An 18,635-nucleotide genomic window follows, 5' to 3' on the forward strand; every position below is an offset into this window, starting at 1 on the left:
TGGCCAGACAACCCTGTTTTTGTTCTGCCCAAGACCTTAGTCATACTGTCACGTGTCTCAACAGCAGGAGTGACGCAAATGCAGTTAGATGAATATTTATTATAAAGGAAACAACAAAACACTAAACTACAACATAGAAGGCAGAAAGGAACTACGCTAAACACAGAGGGGAAAATACAGTCAGACAGGTAAGCAAGACTAGCTGAAGATATCACGCACTGGATCATTACGGACGAAACGCTTGACAGAAGGCAAAAGAGGAAAACACGATATAACAAGGGGAGCAACAACTAACGGGGAGAGAGAAACGGGGAACTAAAATAGAGCAGGATACACGAAGAAGTACTTGTGCACACACAATGACCGACACAGGGGAGTAAATCTGAGGGAATATATACTCTGAAACAGGGGAGCGAACGAGACACAGGTGCGAACACTGAAGACAGGGGTGTGACAGACAGAAGGGAAACCAAGGAAACGGGGAAAACTAGGGACCAGGGAGGAGGGCGGGGCTGGACGTGACACATACAGCTGGTGTCTGGGATGGCCCCTGTACACCACTTCACCTGTGCAAACCACTGACCTACCTGCCACGTTTCTACATTTGAAGGATACAATTATGTTGTATTTGTAAATCCCGTTCCGTTTGTTTGCAAATATTATTATATTTGGAATATGTCCTATTTGCTTACAACGTTTGGCAGCATTATAACGCCATAGAAGATTGAATGCCATTCATTACGTTTGTTTTATTCACAGTTAATGGCAATAAGAGCCTTTACGCAGTAAAGTGGCCTATATTGGAGAACCTGCCGAACCTTTACCTTTAATTTCAGCGCACGTTTTGAGAAGTGTCAGAGCATAATCCGCAATGAGTACCGGCTTTGTAAATGACACAGTGGCTGACCTCAGATAGTCAAATGCAGTAGTTCTCCTAGTTAATGTTTGACCAGGGGCTTTAGGACAGCGAGTGATTGCAGTTGGACACCCGTTCGTGAACTTGGATTTCATGGTAGCCAACATTAGCACAGGTAAGTTTATATACCTCTCAGGAAATCTGATTTTTTTGTCAGTTAATCTTTAGCACAGTGATCCTAAACAGTTGAAACAAATGATTACTAAGAATCATCTGTCACACCTTTGGTATTACCAATCCTGACGACTATGTCGCTACAGTCTACAATTATTTCAACACATATTTAAGACGTATTAAAATATCATTAAAAAACTGATGAACGCAGTCGGTGAACCCGCAGGTCTGGGACAACTGACACCACACAGACTACCGACTGCTTTAGAGGATGTCGCAGGCACACAGGGCCGTTAACTTCCAAGAGCTGATCAGAAAGAAACGGGACGGTGGCGAGCTCGACACGCACGACATCCGCGCCTTCATACATGGAGTCACAACGGCGACTATCCAAGAGAGTCAGACAGGTGAGATTAAGATTAAGATAAAGATAATAACATATCGCGCGTTCATAATAAATCCCTCATGCTATGATGGATGATGACTCATGGCTCGCACATTTTATTCTGGTTTGCTTTATTCTTCTTTCGGAATGAAGATGTGGTTGCGAAATCGGTGAAAGCTTTTGAAAGGCTCACGAAACATGCACAAAATGTAAAAAAAAGGAGGTTTTTTTTATTATTTATTATTAATACATTTTGTATTTATTATTATGTTTTTATTTTTATTTAAAACAAAATGCAGAATTAAATAAAACTAAAGAATGATCATATTACAGATATGATGTTATAATTAAGAAAACATCAGAAATCATCTTTATCTCTACGGATCTTTAGAGTAGTCTACATTTTAAAATGATGTTAAAAACAAACCCCAGCAAAGCTTGATACTCATCTCCATTATAATAATAATAATTATTATTATTATTATTATATCATCGTTGTTGTATGTATTGTGTTGTATGTATTAACTTATGAAGTTTGTTCATTACCAACAAACAGAATGAAAATGTGCTTGAAAAGCATTTTAAATGAAATTTACTGTAACGTTTGCGAGGGACAGGTGTGACGCAAAAGCAAGTTTAGGGAGGTTTAATAAAGATAACAGAAATAAAACAATCAACAACCAAAACAGGTAAGTTAAACAGCCAGGAACATGAACACATGAGAACCTACCAACTAACAAACTAACAATCCGAGTACATAAGAGAAGCGAAGAACACAGGGGCAACTTGAACACAGAAACACCGTAGCATAAATGAAACACTAAACAAACAACGAAAGAGCGAACCACAGAATATTACTAATAATGGGGCACGTAACCAACCAACGCACAAGTGAAAACACAGGGAACACAAACCAACAATAGAGGAGAGGAAGCAAAACCGGACGTGAACTAGAGTAGGATGAAGGGAAGACAGAGGGGTGACGAGGAACTCACGCACAAGGAATGACCGACAAGGGAATGAAACACTCTGGGTTCTTTATACACAGAGACAAGACGGTGAAACAAGACTCAGGTGTGTGGGTACTAACGATGAGGGCGTGACAGACAGACAGAGGAACATATGGGAGCGGGGAGCTAGGCGGGACCAGGGCGGAGGGAGGGGCTGGACGTGACATTTACAGTCATAGTATTTTTCTTCATGTTAAAACCTGTGTTACGTTTGTGACGGGCAGGCATGACGCAAATGCAGATTTCAGGGGGGTTTAATAAAGAGAGTAACAACCACGACTACAACACAGAAGGCAGAGGGAGCTAAGCAAAACAATAGGGAGAGGACACCAACTAATCGGGTAGGCTAAACAACAGGGAAACGTAAACGTAAGATCATAACAAACCGAGAACAACGTAAGCATAAGACAAGGGAAGCAATGATACAAGGATAACTCAACAGCATAACTATCACTAAGAACACGAATGAGACACGGAACTACTAAAGATTACAAAAGACTAGGGATATACATAAGGAAGACATAAGCGCTGCACATGGGATTACAAAACAACACGGCTAAAACAAAACAGAGAGGAAGTGTAAGAACAATAACACGAACAGACCATCAGGCAGAACGGAAGAACAGCGAGGGACTCACGTACAGGGAATGACCGACACTGGGGTAAAACATGAGGGGGTTTTTATGCACGGAAACACGACGGTGGAACAAGACTCAGGTGTACGAGCCTGACGACGAGGGCGTGACAGACAGAGGGAGGAACGAATGGGAGCAAGGAGCTAGGCGGGACCAGGGAGGAGGGAGGGGCTGGACGTGACATAACCCCCCCTCAAGGCGTGCAACTCCAGGGCACGCCAACCAGAGAGGGCCGGACAGACACTGGGGACAGAGAACCCACGACACAGAGGGAGAAGAGCGGGTGAGGCCGGTGCAGTGACAACAGACACGGGGTAGAACGGACACAATGGCCCAGACACCGGACGTATGGGAGGACTGGGACAAGGAATGGGCGGTGACGTGGGAACGGGGCCAGATGGGACAGGACAGGGGGTCGACACAGGAGGCGGGACCAAGGGGGCCGGACAAGATGGGGTCAAGGGCACAGGACTGGACACCAGGGAGGACTGGGATGCAGGGGCAAACAGGCGGAGGACGACGGAGATGGGGACGGGAACAAAGTGAGTGACGATCTGGGGAACAGAGACAGGGACAGGGACATGGAGGACACCACCAAGAACGGACACAGGGACGGGCACGCGGACGCGGACAGACACGCATACAGGAACGGGGACCAAAAGGAAGCCAGGGAGAGGACAGGGCAACAAAGGGAACATAGGTAGAAGTAAAACAGGAGCAACATGAGTGTAAGTGTCCGAACAGTTCAGCACGGAACCCGCCCCAGGGCCACAGGTGGGCAAAGCAGTCACTGCGGGGGCTGGCGCGAATTGAGGAATATCCGGGGGAACCAGAGGAGTGCCCAGGGGAGCCGGGGAGGGGTCCAGGGGTACCAACATGTCCGGCCGAAGGACAGCGGAGACCGGGGAGTCCGGAGGAGGGGTTGCAGGGACCCGGGAGGCCAGGCGACGGGCCGCAGGGACCGGTCGACGGGCAGCGGGAACAGGCGGGGTCCGCTGGCGGGCAGCGGGAACAGGCAGCGACTTCCTCCGGGCTGCGGACACAGGAGGCAGAGGCATCGAGGAGGCCCCCGGAAATCTGCGGCCCGAGGATGCAGAGGAGTCGTCGCTGGGGGCCGAGGCAGACGGGCGGGCGTCTTCTGGAGGCGGGGCCGCCAGGCCGCCGTCGTCAGGGGGCGCGGCCGCCGTGCAGACGCCATCGGGGGGCGCGGCCGCCGTGCAGACGCAGTCGTCGGGGGGCGCGTCCGCCGTGCAGACGCAGTCGTCGGGGGGCGCGTCCGCCGTGCAGACGCAGTCGTCGGGGGGCGCGTCCGCCGGAACACAGTCGTCAGGGGGCGCGGCCGCCGGAACGCAGTCATCGGGAGGCGTGGCCACCGGGACGCTGTCATCAGGTAGCGAGGCAGCCGAGTTGACATCACCAGGAGGCGGGGCCGCCGCGCTGACGTCATCGGAGGGCGGGGCCGCCGCTCTGACGTCATCGGAGGGCGGAGCCGCCGAGCAGACGTCATTGAGGGGCGGAGCCGGAGCGCAGCCGTCGTGGTGCGCATCCCCCGGAGCGCAGTCGTCGAGGGGTGTGGTCGTGGCGCAGATGTCATCGGGGGGCGTGGTCGTCTTGAGCCTGTTACTGACCCACAGGTCAACAGTTATTCCCCGTCGAGGCTGAGGAGTAGACTCATAAAGACCTCCACCAAACTTTTCACACAGCGAACGACAAAACCCTGCCACGGTCCAGGCGTCCATTTCCCGGTGTGTTAGTATAATGTCAGCCCACTTCAGGGCTCTTCCCTTCAACAGAGACCGCAAAAACATCACCAGTATGTTCTCGGGTGGTTTAGGAACAGTGAGGTGTTGTAGGTATGCTTCACTCTGAAGAAGAAAGAGTCTCCGTTCTCGCCATCGTATTCCTCGGGGCAGGGTCATAGAGAGGGCAGCGCCACAGGCTTACCCCCAGCGTCTTTAGCCAGTAAAGCTTGGATAGAGTCTAGTTGCTTTGTGAAGGCATCCCTATCAAACGATTGTATAGGAACAACCACTGTTTTAGCATTCTGCTGCGTCATATCTTTCTGGTCGGTCATTATGTTACATTTGTGACGGGCAGGCATGACGCAAATGCAGATTTCAGGGGCTTTAATAAAGAGAGTAACAACCACGACTACAACACAGAAGGCAGAGGGAGCTAAGCAAAACAATAGGGAGAGGACACCAACTAATCGGGTAGGCTAAACAACAGGGAAACGTAAACGTAAGATCATAACAAACCGAGCACAACGTAAGCATAAGACAAGGGAAGCAATGATACAAGGATAACTCAACAGCATAACTATCACTAAGAACACAAATGAGACACGGAACTACTAAAGATTACAAAAGACTAGGGATATACATAAGGAAGACATAAGCGCTGCACATGGGATTACAAAACAACACGGCTAAAACAAAACAGAGAGGAAGTGTAAGAACAATAACACGAACAGACCATCAGGCAGAACGGAAGAACAGCGAGGGACTCACGTACAGGGAATGACCGACATCGGGGTAAAACACGAGGGGGCTTTTATACACGGAAACACGACGGTGGAACAAGACTCAGGTGTACGAGACTGACGACGAGGGCGTGACAGACAGAGAGAGGAACGAATGGGAGCGGGGAGCTAGGCGGGACCAGGGAGGAGGGAGGGGCTAGACTTGACAACCTGGTTTTCTAGACCACGATTATGTTTAATCTTGAACTCAAAAGAAATGATAAAGAAGAGTCCCCACTGTAACTCGAAGACTATGCATATTTCACGTCTGGGAAGCTGGATACTTTGACATTGAAGTTGGTTTGTTTGATCTTCAATCAGCAAACGCGCTTCTGCTTTCTGCACGTTCTGCAGTCACATCTTCATGCCAGAAGAGGATCTGAAATAAGGAAGACCGTGTTGTGTTTTCTTTGGAAGTGCAGTGCTGGCATTTAGTTCTATTTCTTCTAGGTGCCATGCTCATGGCTATATGGCAGAAGGGCATGGTTGCCAAGGAAACCATAGCATTAACAAGGGAGATGATGATGTCGGGGAAAGTCTTCCGCTGGCCTGAGGAGTGGGCGGGACTTGTGGTGGATAAACACTCAACAGGTGGGGTTGGAGACAAAGTCAGCCTCCCATTGGCCCCTGCTTTGGCTGCCTGTGGGTGCAAGGCAAGTAGATTGGTTCTTTACAAATGTATTGTAGTAAATACCATCATTAATAAAGCTAAAATTTATTAATGTAATGCCATACACTTATAGACCAGTAACAATATATATACATATATATATTTTTATTTGTATAACAAAGAGTCACCTCTGGATCAGTAACATCTACATATCACTGGCTTGAGAAGGGCATTATTACCGAATGCACCATTTCAGTGATATTGTTTGCCTCGGCCATGAATATGGTGGTGAAGTCAGCATTCGGCAGCCCCCCATCAGAGCATTCATGGAAGATCTGACAGTGACTACACCATCAGTCCCGGGCTGTAGATGGATCCTGCAAGGCCTCGTGCGACTCATCAGCTGGGGACGAATGGACTTCAAGCCAGCCAAGTCGAGGTCCCTGGTTGTGAGGAAGGAGAAGGTCACAGACCAATTCCACTTCTCAAAAGGAGGCGTCCGGATCCCATCTGTGGGGGAGAAGCCAGTCAAAAGCTTGGGGAAGATCTACGACTGCACTTTGAAGGACACCACAGCACTCCAAGCAACAACTGAGGAGTTGGTAACCTGGCTATCAGCAGTAGATAAGTCAGGACTTCCAGGCAAGTTCAAAACCTTGATCTTTCAACATGGCATCTTGCTATGACTCCTCTGGCCAATGCTGGTCTATCAAGTGCCAATGACCACCGTCCAGCACTTTGAGAGAAAGGTCAGCTGTTTCCTTATGTGCTTAGGCCTACCACGAAGCCTCAGTAGCATTGCCTTGTACGGGAAGAACAACAAGCTAAAACTGCCCCTCAGTAGCCTGACGGAGGAGTTTATGGTTACCCGAGTAAGAGAAGCACTGTTGTATAGAGACTCCAGTGATAACAAAGTCTCCTCGGCAGGCATAGATGTGAGAACTGGCAGAAAGTGGAAGGCCCATGAGGCAGTCAACTAGGCTGAGGCACGGCTGCAACACAGCATGCTGGTGGGAACAGTGGCATCCGGTCGTGCAGGCCTCGGGAGCTACCCAAGACCCCACTACGAAAAGACCCAAGGAAAAGAAAGGTGACAGCTGATCCTGGAAGAGGTCAGAGCAAAGGTGGAGGAAGCCAGATGCATTAGGACAGTAGGGATGCAGCAGCAGGGAGCACAGACCTGATGGGAAGAGGCAGCGGACCAAAAGATCTTGAGCTATGGAGATCAGAGCCACACAGGATCAAGTTCCTCATCCAGTCGGTGTATGACGTACTCCTAAGTCCATCCAGTCGGTGTATGACGTACTCCTAAGTCCATCCAGTCTCTTCCACCGGGGCTTGGCCGAGACTCCACTGTGCCCTCAAGGCAAGCCAACAAGGCAGGCCATCACCTTTGTTAGGGCTGGGGACCAGAGTCGAGCAGGGGGGCTATTGGCAACCACTCGGGACTGGCAGATGATGGTCGACCTAGGAAGACGGCTCCAATTCCCAGGAAACATAGCGGTGAGCACACTCAGGCCAGACATAGTGTTAGTGTCTGAAACAACGAGGCAGGTGGTCCTGCTGGAGCTGACTGTCCCCTGGGAAGACCGGATGGAGGCCTTTGAGAGGAACAAGGCCAAGTATGAGGAGCTAGTAGGCCAATGCCGAAGCAGGGGATGGAGAACCCGATGCAACCCCATCGAGGTTGGGTGCAGAGGGTTCGCCAGCCAGTCTCTCATCAGGGCACTAAAGGTGTTGGGAGTGAAGGGACTGCAGATCAGGAATGCCAACAAAGACATCACAGACGCCACAGAAAAGGCATCAAGATGGTTGTGGATCAAGTGGGGGGATCTGTGGGCTACACAAGCTACTTAGACACAGGCTGGGGCCTGATCAACCCTGGCTGGGTCACCTGGGTGAGGGTGTCTGAAGCACCCAGAGACACAAAACACCCAGTGAACCCAGGATACAACACTGATGATGTGTCTAAGATGCACCTGTGTTTGTAATACTAGCTTACATAATATAGTGTCTATAATGAAAGATATATATTTAATATCTTTAACAGTAGTGTAAATGTGCAAATGATACATTTACATTTTAGATGTCTGCATTAACATTCTTTTAACATTTTTGTGAAAGTACTAACATAAATACATTATATATTAATAATTAATCATTCATAATTTCACTGTCGTGAAATGTGTGCACCTGTGTCTTTCCCATTGTGTAGTACTGTTCACCCAGTTCACTTACAGCATCTGTACTTATCTCACAGTAACATTAGCACCACAGTAACAATTTCTAACCACTTCCTGGTTCCTATAGGTCCCTATGATAAGTGGTCGTGGACTGGCACACACTGGAGGGACACTGGATAAGCTGGAGTCTGTTCCTGGGTTCAGCGTCCATCAGTCAGTTGACCAGGTACAGCACACGCTCCTCTGAAGAATGACTCTCATGGGCAGTTGAGGTCTAGCTAGTATAACTGTTATTTGTATAGATCAGGCAGATTCTGCAGGACGTGGGCTGTTGCATTGTGGGTCAGACAGAGACTCTGGTGCCGGCAGACCGCGTTCTTTACGCCCTCAGAGACGCCACCGCTACAGTGGACAGTGTCCCACTTATTACAGGTGAGATCAGCCAGGAATCTGATCACATGACTTTTCAGATGACAGATTGTCTACAGGTGCCTGTATATCTCTGGACAGTTTGTGTGTTTGTTCTTTGCTGCCACAGGTTCCATAATCTCAAAGAAGGGAGCTGAAGGTCTTTGTGCACTGCTGTTAGATGTTAAGTATGGTAGTGCTGCTCTGTACAAAGATCTTGACAGTGCTCGTATCCTTGCCCAGTCACTGGTGAGAAATGGGTTCATTATGTACGTGTGTGTATGTGTGTGTGTGTGTGTGTGTGTGTGTGTGTGTGTGTGTGTGTGTGTGTGTGTGTGTGTGTGTGTGTGTGTGTGTGTGTGTGTGTGAGAGAGAGAGAGAGAGAATGTACAGAAAGATTACACATAGGGCTTAATTTGCTTTTAGGGACCCAGCTTCTGTGTTTGCAGGTTACCACGGGAAATGCCTTGGGTATCAAGACTGGGGCAGTTCTTAGTCGTATGTACACTCCTATTGGCCGTTGTGTAGGAAATACTTTGGAGGTGTTTGAAGCCTTGGAATGCCTCAAAGGACGTGGATCTGATGACCTGAAAGAACTGGTGACCTCATTAGGTGAGAAGACTCCTCTGAGTAAAAGCATGCAAGTGGTTAACAATATAGAGGTTTCACTCAGTTGACAAGCAAAAACAGATAACTTTAGCAATACAATACAAAAAAATACAATTTTTTTTTTTACAGTTGCTAAAACCCAATTTCTGAAACTATGTCTTCTTTTGTCACACACACAAAGCCACACACACAACACATAAAACATCTCTCGATTTTGGAAAAAGCAAACACTTCATCTAAAACTTACGGATCCCATAAGGTGACATCATGTAAAAAAATAATAACGCATGGCCACGCCTTATTAACACGTGGGAACGAGATAAGTAACGTGTGGGAATGACTTATTAAGGCGTGGGAACAAGATCATTAAGGGGTGGGAATGAGATACTAATGTCACCTTTTCACGCCTTAAATATCTCATTCCCAAGCGTTAATTATCTTGTTCCCATGCCTTATATCAAATCAAACCAAATCAAATATATTTGTATAGCGCTTATATATCTTGTTCCCACGTGTAATAAGTCGTTCCCACGCGTTAATAAGGCGTGGCCACGCGTTCTTATATTTTTTACATGATGTCACCTTACGGGCTCCGTAAAAACTCTTTCATCTCTTGCCAAATTTGTATTTTTGCATTCAAACTCTACACACACAAATCAGATGAACTGCTTTTCCTATATGACAACTACACGCTGATGTGACAAATGGAAAACACTATTATTGTGTTTTTTTGAGTCTTCACTGTGTAGTCTGTAGGCTGAATATATGTATATACTGTAATATAATAATATAATATATACCAGTTTTGGGGTATTAGCAACTGCAAAAACACTGTAGTAATGTTTTTTTTTTCATAGATATCTTGCGAGATGGCTAGATATATATGGCTAGACAGACAGTAATGACTTCAAGCAGGGCTCTCAAGTTTTGAATTCAGTTCAGAGTGAGATTTTGTCAGCGAAGGCAGGAGTGGTGTGGAAGATGGGTGTCTGCACACACAGGGGGTGTTGGAGAGGGGTGTCGGCACACACAGGGGGTGCTGTCCTAATGTCGGTGCGCGAGAGACACAAGGTGTGGCATGTGAGTGTGTGAACCACTTGAAATGTGTGTCTTACACACACTGTATGAGACTGGAGAGCCCTGTTTCAGTTGTTCATATAATTACATATCGAGTGTACCCACAATTATTATATAGAGTGTTCACATAAGTATACAGAGGGTTTTACATAATTAAGATAGAAATGCGATGTAAAAATAGTTTTTGGGTGATGCGGGTGTGGTCTAAGACCTTTATGAAGTATTGGCTGGAGAATTGCCTCACATCTTTCTTTTAGCTAGTCTTTTGAAGGCGATAACTCACTGTCTCCATCTACTGAACAAAAACTGCAACCGTGGTCTTTCACAGTGTGTGTCTGTATATAGGTGGCTACCTGTTATGGTTGAGTGGACGCTCAAGTACTCTGCAGTGTGGGCAAGAGGAGATCTCTAGGGTACTAACAAATGGCGAGGCTCTTCAGAAGTTTCGGGCTATGCTGGAAGCCCAAGGAGTATCTAAAGATCATGCCCAAACCCTCTGCTTGGAAAACACAGACTACTCTAAACTCATACGACGATCTGAGTACCAGACAGAGCTTCAGTCACTGAATGACGGTAATATGTACAAAATGCCTGTTTGTATTTCTTGCAAATGTGTAAATCAGTCACCTGATGAGAGGCACACCTGTGCAGTACTACACGACCACTCGACCACTGACCAATCAAAATAGAACTGGCATGTGAGCTCAGCATCGCACTTTGTCATTTCCAGGGACCGTTCTGGACATAGACGGATTAGCCATCTCCATTGTGGTTCACCAGTTAGGAGCAGGTCGTACCAAGGTTGGGGAGACCATCAACCACAGCGTGGGAGCAGAGCTCCTGGTGGACCCAGGGCAACACATCAACAAAGGTGAGTTGTAAACATGTTGCACACATGGGTAATCCCACAACCAAACTTATGACCAGTGATGACTTCATTGTCAGGTCAGTCCTGGATCAGGATCCATCACGATTGTCCTGAGCTGAGCCCACAGCACTGCTCGAAGCTGCAGGAGTCTTTGGTCATTGGCAGTGGAGACAATTTTGAGGCCAACACCCGTGTAACAGAGTTCATCACTCCGGATCGACACCTACCTCAGTGTATTGATTCAGATTTCAGGTTGTGAAAACTTCTGGTCTCTTTGTGAATTTAACTGAAGGTATAACCCTGCATATTAATAAGATTCAACCAATCATAGACCTAGCTTTACATATCCACTGTATCTGTATCTTTGACCAAAACGCTAATCTGTTTTTTTTTGTGTGTTAATAATATGTAGCACTAATTGAGTGGCACATGAGGAGGATTGTGGGATATATTTTGCTAAGTTAGAATATCAAAATCAGATGTTCAAAGAATCCTGTGCTTCAGTGGTAACTAAAATGAACTTCAGTAAATTCACATTTGGCATTCAAAGATTAACTGTGTTGTAATTTTTTCTCCATTTTTTTTTTACCAATACTTGATCTCCTCTTCCCCGTCTCTGTTGGGACCGTCACTCTCCTGCTTCTTCTCGCTGTCCTAACAGTGAACTTGATGTCTGTTCAGTTATAGCACCTCTAACACCTCATGTGTCATTATGTCCACTGGGCCCTTCGGTTATTTATTTTATTTATTTAATTGGCTGATGATGCACAATGAAATGAACTGAGCTGAAAAACAGTTGCAGAAACTTTAAGACTTTGATCTTAATTCTGAAGTATAGACAGGTGATCTTATAAATATAGTAGATTTTGTTGGAAAGCTGACCTTTTCCTCAGATTTCATGATGTTAGTTTCATTTTTTTTTCATTTAATGGCTCATTATTGCTTGAAATGGCAGAAAATGCTCTTGTGCACTGACACATATTGTACTTCTTGCAAAGTCAACAAACCCAGAGCAGTTACTAGACTATAGTTCAGCAGTACAGGCATACGAATAGCACACTAATCCAGAATAAGAAATTTCAGATTGTTTATACCTCACCATGATTTACCGAATGACTGACCAAATCCAAGGTAAACTTCAAAAAGCAGACACACGTGTGAATGCTGTTTTACACGGGAGATATTCAGTGATTCCGCTTACACTATCAAAACACTTGAAATGGTTTTAGGTGTTGAGTCTTAACAACACATTGCATAACCCATCGATAAGGCCATTCCAATCTGCATCAATCTGCAATCAAGTCTACAAATCATCTGTGCAGTATTAAGCACTTCCTCCTTATAAAGAAACAGCAAAATCTTTACAACAAAGGCTGTCACTTTATTTCCTCCAATTTCCAGACACATAAAAAGTTAAGCATGACGTCTACTTCCTACAGATTTAAAAAAGCAAAATGAAAACACATTCCAGTCCCGGTAATCCATGGACATAGTTTCAACGGCAGGATGAGAGCACGGCGTAGATTATACATTTCCTGCTTAAACTCAAGGAGCCAGTCTCTTGCTCTGTGCAACATCCATCCATTTGTGAGGGTGACGTTAGTGCACCACTGCATTAAGGGGCTCCGCCCTTATGTTGCCGAGGTCCAGGGCGGAGTCTGTTTCTTCATCGATTTCTCCAATCACAGCTCTGTAACGCATGCACAGAGGTGAAGATTGTGAGTGTCAGCTTCACATGGTAAAGGCAGAGATCCACAACATGACAGACGTAACAGGGGCACACACAAACACCCTGCATTTATTAGCCGCTATTGACTTCCAGGCTATGAGAAGCTATTTTAAATGAATATTCCAGAAGTGTTCAACCTAACCTCTATCACCTGTACATGTAGCTTACCATCAACAGCCTACAGACAACAATGAGCAAAAGGTCAACATGTAAAGTTTTAACTACTTTTTTAATGATGCCAAGCAAGTGATGCCACAACTGTTATAAGTAGAATAATGTCTACCAATAAGAACAGAACAGAGTAGAGTTGTTTGGTAGAACTTACACGTTATCTCCTCTAACGATATAGAGTCCCAGGACCACCTGCTCCACTCCCTGGGAGGAGCTGAAGACACGTTCATGGCTCTCATCCAGAATGAGGTTTATTGTCTGGTCGAAGCCCTTTAGTGTCCCCTGAAGTCAAGGCACAAGAGTTATGTCACATCATTCATCACCTGACTTTATGACATTTTTTTGTGTTATACTTTGTGTCTGTGGGTTACTGAAAAATGCTATACACATGTGACATGCCATCCTCTGTTACATATGAACCCATTAACTGCATCTTTTCAAGCTGCTGCACATGCAACATTCAATTCAATTTGAACTCAACTGAAATTGTTGAATGTGCTTAGAGGAAGAGTGAAGGGGAGAACCGCAGGGAATTAACTACATGGCAGCCATGGTCTCTTGGATTTCTGGACACAGATGCTCAAAATTCTTTTGGTAGTGTACATTCATATTGCATTAAAGTGATTAAATAAATCATACTCACCACAATCATCCGCCCATCTGAGGTAATGATGGCTACAGTCCCTTTAAAAACTAGTGAAGGATATGTAAACAGCTTGTGCCAGTTAGGACAGATTTACACTAATTAAGCAACATCAATTCTCTCTCTGAGACAACACCTCTACAGCTTAAGGGAATCTGATTCACAACATAACTGGACAAAAGACTTTTCACCTCCAAACGTGAAAAGCCTGTAGAACAATGCTCACAAACCATGCACCTAGACGTTTACCATCCTGGAGAGTGTTAACATCATTTATATGAACACAACTCTACTACATTGGTCGTTACACTTTAATCTGTCCAGTGGAGCTGGGTGGCTAACCTAGCGAGCTAACCTAGCACATTTAAAACCCACCTCGCAAACACAACAGGCTATGATCCCAGGCAATAAACACACCACAGTTCAGATATGATTAGATATATTATCCAGTTAAATATCAAACTAGCTTACTCAAGTGTTGAGACGAGTAGCTCACAGCTAGTTAGCCATCCTAGCTAGTTCTGTTAGCTGCGTTAGCCAGCTAGCTTTGCTAGCTAGATAACGTCAGATCAATACATATTTGGTATGTTCTTCTCGAGCATATTGACGCAAAAGGATACGGTTGATGTAACTCTCAAGAGCAGTAGACATTTTTCAAATTAACCGGAGCTCTCCCACCTACGAAACACATTCACGGAGATAACTGAGCAAGGGTCGATTTGGAAAAGACTATACTAAACGAATACCTATCGTGTCCGTCGATTCGGAGTGGTCGTGGGTTGGGCGCTCGCAGCGACAGGCAGAGGGCGCTTTACATCTGCAAAATACACACACACACACACACACACACACACACACACACACACACACACACACACACACACACACACACACACACACACACACACGCACACACACGCATAATGAGAGACTTACATGGTTAATAATTGGTGTTGTTATAAGGAAATGAACTTTAGTCCTAAATTGTATTGGAAAGTTTCTTGGAAAACACTAGACAGACTAAAGAAAGAAGGAGAAAGAGTGAGATTTAAGAATATGTGAACTTTCACCCAAGGAAGATCTGATCTGCTAGAAAGGGCTCTGAGGTCTGTCAGGTCGGCTGAAATTTCAACTGTTACCTGGTTTCCTAGTTACCTGGTCTCCTGAGTTTGTCTACAACAACATGAAGGCAGAAGATAAAGTTCAGATACTGAAATTTCTTATAATGCTGATCAATTCCTTTTTTGTGGTAAGAGGACAAATGCACCTGATTTAAACATGCATCTTTTACAAAAGTCCACCTCTGTACATAAATATTCTTATTTAACTGTCATATTTTTAGGGTTTTAAATTTTGCACAGATTAGCTATTATTACGTATGTTCTTTCTGTGGTTAAACAACTTGTGTAATTAGCTTAAATATGTGTTGTTTACAAAAGAAATACAAGCTTCCAACACTGCAAGTAGCCTACTCTTAGTTATTTTAGCTGTTTTTTTATATTTCTATAAAGATAAACGTAACAACTCAACCGTGATGACAGTGGGCAGACTTAAAATATGACTAGATATGTCGTATTTATGTGAGATCATAAATATGTATCCTAGAGCTACAGCAGGAACATGGAGAACCTTTAATAGATGTTGGCATTATTTGCAGATTCTGGGGATCAGCCTGTTTGGATGCTCTGCATGGATTTTATTTGACAAAAGCAGCTTCATATCTGTGTTAAGTAGCGGTAAGATTTATGTCAGTGTTATAGTACAGCTCTTCTCTTCAAGTAGACAATATAATATATAATAATATAATATATAATATATAATAATATAATATAACAGATTCAGTGTCCTGACTGTGTGATGGTGAGCACTGATAAATTTTTTTGTGGTAACAATCACAGATGAAAATGTTAAAGTGGTGGCTGGAGGGCTTTTCGTTATTGGTCTGGTTGTGGTGGGTGTCTCCATGTTGGGCTGTGTTGGGGTCTGGATAGAAAACAGATGTTTCATTGTATTTGTAAGTATTGCTGCACATATGCATTATAAGAATTAATATGGATCATTTATTATTAGTCATTTGTATTTGCAAATAGAATACATAATAGAATACATAATTTTGAGTTAAAATTTGAGTATATTCATCTCTTCTTATTGAAGTAATTTTCTTGGGATAGCAAGCAAAGGTGTCTGTATTACTTCCTGGGACCGATGGTAATCTTTGATTAAATAAGAGTTTTGTCCAGCTTCAATACTTAAGCCTAAAATTACTCTTCTAAACCCACATACAATTAAACACATGTAACAATCTTCTTTCTTGGGGTTTACTGAATGTTATTTTTTAATTCTTTTCCAGTATATGGGCTTCTTAATCGTCATTGTTCTGGGTCAAGTTTTTGTCACCTTCTTATTATTGTTAAAAAAGAACCAAGTAAGTATTTTACTAAGTATTTATTCAATATAGCCCCACAGCATTTGATTAATATGTACCTACCACACAATAGCTGTATATTTAACTAACCATGGGAAAATGCCAGCACACGCAAAATATCCCATTCAAGTTCTCCAGACTTGGTACAGTCCCGTGTGTGACCATAACTCCTACTAATACATACACACCACAAGCTCTATTACAGTCAACTGATTTTTGAATATGCCTTATTGGCACCACATGTGTTGCTCCCACACTCACTGTCAGGTTAATCTACACTCCTTGGGAAACACATCTACAATCAGTAGTTCAGCTTTTAGGTTTGCCTGTCTTATAGATCTGCTAGAGAGCGTACAGTAACCGACTGTAGCCCAGATGCTGGCTTGTGTAGCATGGTGTACGTGATGTGTTTATGAAAGATGTTGTGATCACAGATGAATTTAGCGGTCATTTGTATTTGCCGTGCGTAGAGTAGCCCAGTGCTTGTAGTGTTGAGGCTACAATGTTCACGTGAACATTTTGTATGACCCATATTTTGTAAGAGGAAACCATGTGGTATCAATGAATCTTATTGTTTAGTCCTGATTTTATGACCTGCAGATAATCATATTTGTCATGATTATGCAGTCCCACTGCTGAATGGGTATTTTTTCTCAATAAAGCACAGTCGGTGACATGGTAGGTGTTCTAACAGGTGTTGAAATGCATTAGATGTGCCAGGTACCGCAGTGTTAACAGCTGTAATCCTCTGATCTGAAACTGACCACTGCTGAATGGCTGCAGAAAATGATGATATAAAGACTTCTAACTGTCTGTTAACTTTTTAACTGGACACCGACAAAACATGTGTACTTGTTTCCTGCTGGGAAATGTCTTTTAACAAAAAAAGTGCTTTTCACTTTAATAGATTCAGAGGATTTTGGCTCAAAGTGTAGATGACATCATCAGCAACTACGGGGTTAATGAATCTCAAACCGCATGGAGTCTTCTAGACAGTGTGCAGAAATCTGTAAGTATTACATAATGCTGAACAATAGCAATGACAAATGATGTGTCACGCACAATGGAATTCAATACGGTGATGAATAAGCTGATCCAGATGTGTCATCTATATGGGCTGGTTTGTTATGAGTGTGTTCTTCTGTAGGCAGAGTGCTGTGGAAGGACGCATCCCAGTGATTGGCAGACAAACACACTTATTCAGACCCACAACATGTCAGAGATTTACCCCTGTTCCTGCTTCAATGGGACATGCCCCCAAGTCCTGGCCAAGGAGAAATATACGTTTGGAAATGGCTCACAAATCTACACGATGGTATTTGCCAGGTTTAGCACTTGTTTATTCTGCCCTTCCTCTTTAAAGTGTTTATTTGAGTGATATGACAGTTATACAGTTCATAGGTGTTACCTGCTAAATTCTTTCTTTTGGAGTGTTTGGGGATTAGGGGCATTGTGTGGTTGTTCTTGGTGCAGGGCTGTGAAGAGAAGCTGAACCACTGGTTTCAACAGAATGTATATGTGATAGTGGGCATGGACTTTGGTCTCATAATCATTCAGGTATCATTACGTCCCCGAGAAAGTGAATCGAAGACATGATCTTTCTTATGCACATAAACACGATGCTCACCAAAAATATGTAAATGTTGTTTTGCTGCCTTGTTCAGATTTTGCAGTTTGCCCTGGGAGTTCACATCTACCGTACCATCGGCACCAAGATGGAAGAACGTCACTCCAGGAATCTGCTCAGCGCAGAACAAACTCTGGCGACAGATCCTGTTGTCCAGCACAGTGATGAGGAGAACCACCAACCTGACAATCGGACTCTGGAACAGCAACTTCAGATGCCTTGCGATCAAGAAGCTCAGGAATATGCTAGGCAGAGTTCTGGCCAATATCAAAACCAACATTACAAAGTCCAAAGTGACCTTGAGGCCAACAGTCACATATACAAAGAAAAACGCAACAATGCATACGATCAAGGAGACACTGGTCAAAGCTATGGTCAGTATGAAGACCAGCGATACCAACACAATGATGACATTGATTACCCACAGTCCTCTAATGACCTTTATAATGAGCGCTATATTCAAAATTATGACAGCAGAAATAATAACTACTAGTCCTTAACCAAAAGTGTTTTTTACACATAGAAAAATGCACCTTATCTGGCCAAAGTGTTTCAATTACTTGTTTTATTTCTCACTATGTTTTTTCAAAAGAATATGAAATGGCTCTTCATACCTTTCTAGTCATCAAACTATTGTACAAAATGTAATGGAACATTTAAATTCTTCTTTAACTTATTTCTTTATTTAAATGGCCACATTATTA

The 18,635-nt window shown here is 44.2% G+C and overlaps 3 protein-coding genes across 11 annotated transcripts; 2 read left to right on the forward strand and 1 right to left on the reverse strand.

The window, feature by feature from the left end:
- Nucleotides 1-56: 56 nt before the first annotated feature.
- tymp (thymidine phosphorylase) lies at nt 57-12,979 on the forward strand. 9 transcript variants are annotated; one of them, XM_077005260.1, is made up of 11 exons: nt 101-188; nt 930-1,031; nt 1,242-1,437; nt 6,032-6,234; nt 8,502-8,600; nt 8,677-8,806; nt 8,913-9,031; nt 9,232-9,394; nt 10,814-11,041; nt 11,199-11,339; nt 11,414-12,979. In XM_077005260.1, the coding sequence occupies exons 3-11, from the start codon at nt 1,302-1,304 to the stop codon at nt 11,593-11,595; spliced, it is 1,401 nt and encodes a 466-aa protein (XP_076861375.1). In that variant the 5' UTR covers nt 101-188; nt 930-1,031; nt 1,242-1,301; the 3' UTR covers nt 11,596-12,979. The 9 variants fall into 9 exon arrangements, with proteins under 9 accessions (XP_076861374.1, XP_076861379.1, XP_076861382.1 ...); XM_077005261.1 differs by having other exon boundaries at nt 1,257-1,437; XM_077005263.1 differs by having other exon boundaries at nt 137-188; nt 954-1,031; nt 1,257-1,437.
- Nucleotides 12,697-14,654, reverse strand: lsm8 (LSM8 homolog, U6 small nuclear RNA associated). The gene is made up of 4 exons (XM_077005283.1): nt 14,500-14,654; nt 13,880-13,920; nt 13,391-13,518; nt 12,697-13,026 (listed from the first exon to the last, which is right to left on the reverse strand). Exons 1-4 carry the CDS (start codon nt 14,528-14,530, stop codon nt 12,936-12,938), a joined length of 291 nt encoding a protein of 96 aa, XP_076861398.1. The 5' UTR covers nt 14,531-14,654; the 3' UTR covers nt 12,697-12,935.
- Nucleotides 14,640-18,488, forward strand: LOC143514282 (CD82 antigen). The gene is made up of 8 exons (XM_077005275.1): nt 14,640-15,128; nt 15,537-15,615; nt 15,778-15,893; nt 16,230-16,304; nt 17,212-17,313; nt 17,452-17,619; nt 17,778-17,861; nt 17,969-18,488. Exons 1-8 carry the CDS (start codon nt 15,063-15,065, stop codon nt 18,422-18,424), a joined length of 1,146 nt encoding a protein of 381 aa, XP_076861390.1. The 5' UTR covers nt 14,640-15,062; the 3' UTR covers nt 18,425-18,488.
- The last annotated feature ends 147 nt before the right edge of the window (nt 18,489-18,635 follow it).

Source organism: Brachyhypopomus gauderio, chromosome 5 (genome assembly GCF_052324685.1).
Source record: "Brachyhypopomus gauderio isolate BG-103 chromosome 5, BGAUD_0.2, whole genome shotgun sequence".
NCBI lineage: Eukaryota > Metazoa > Chordata > Actinopteri > Gymnotiformes > Hypopomidae > Brachyhypopomus > Brachyhypopomus gauderio.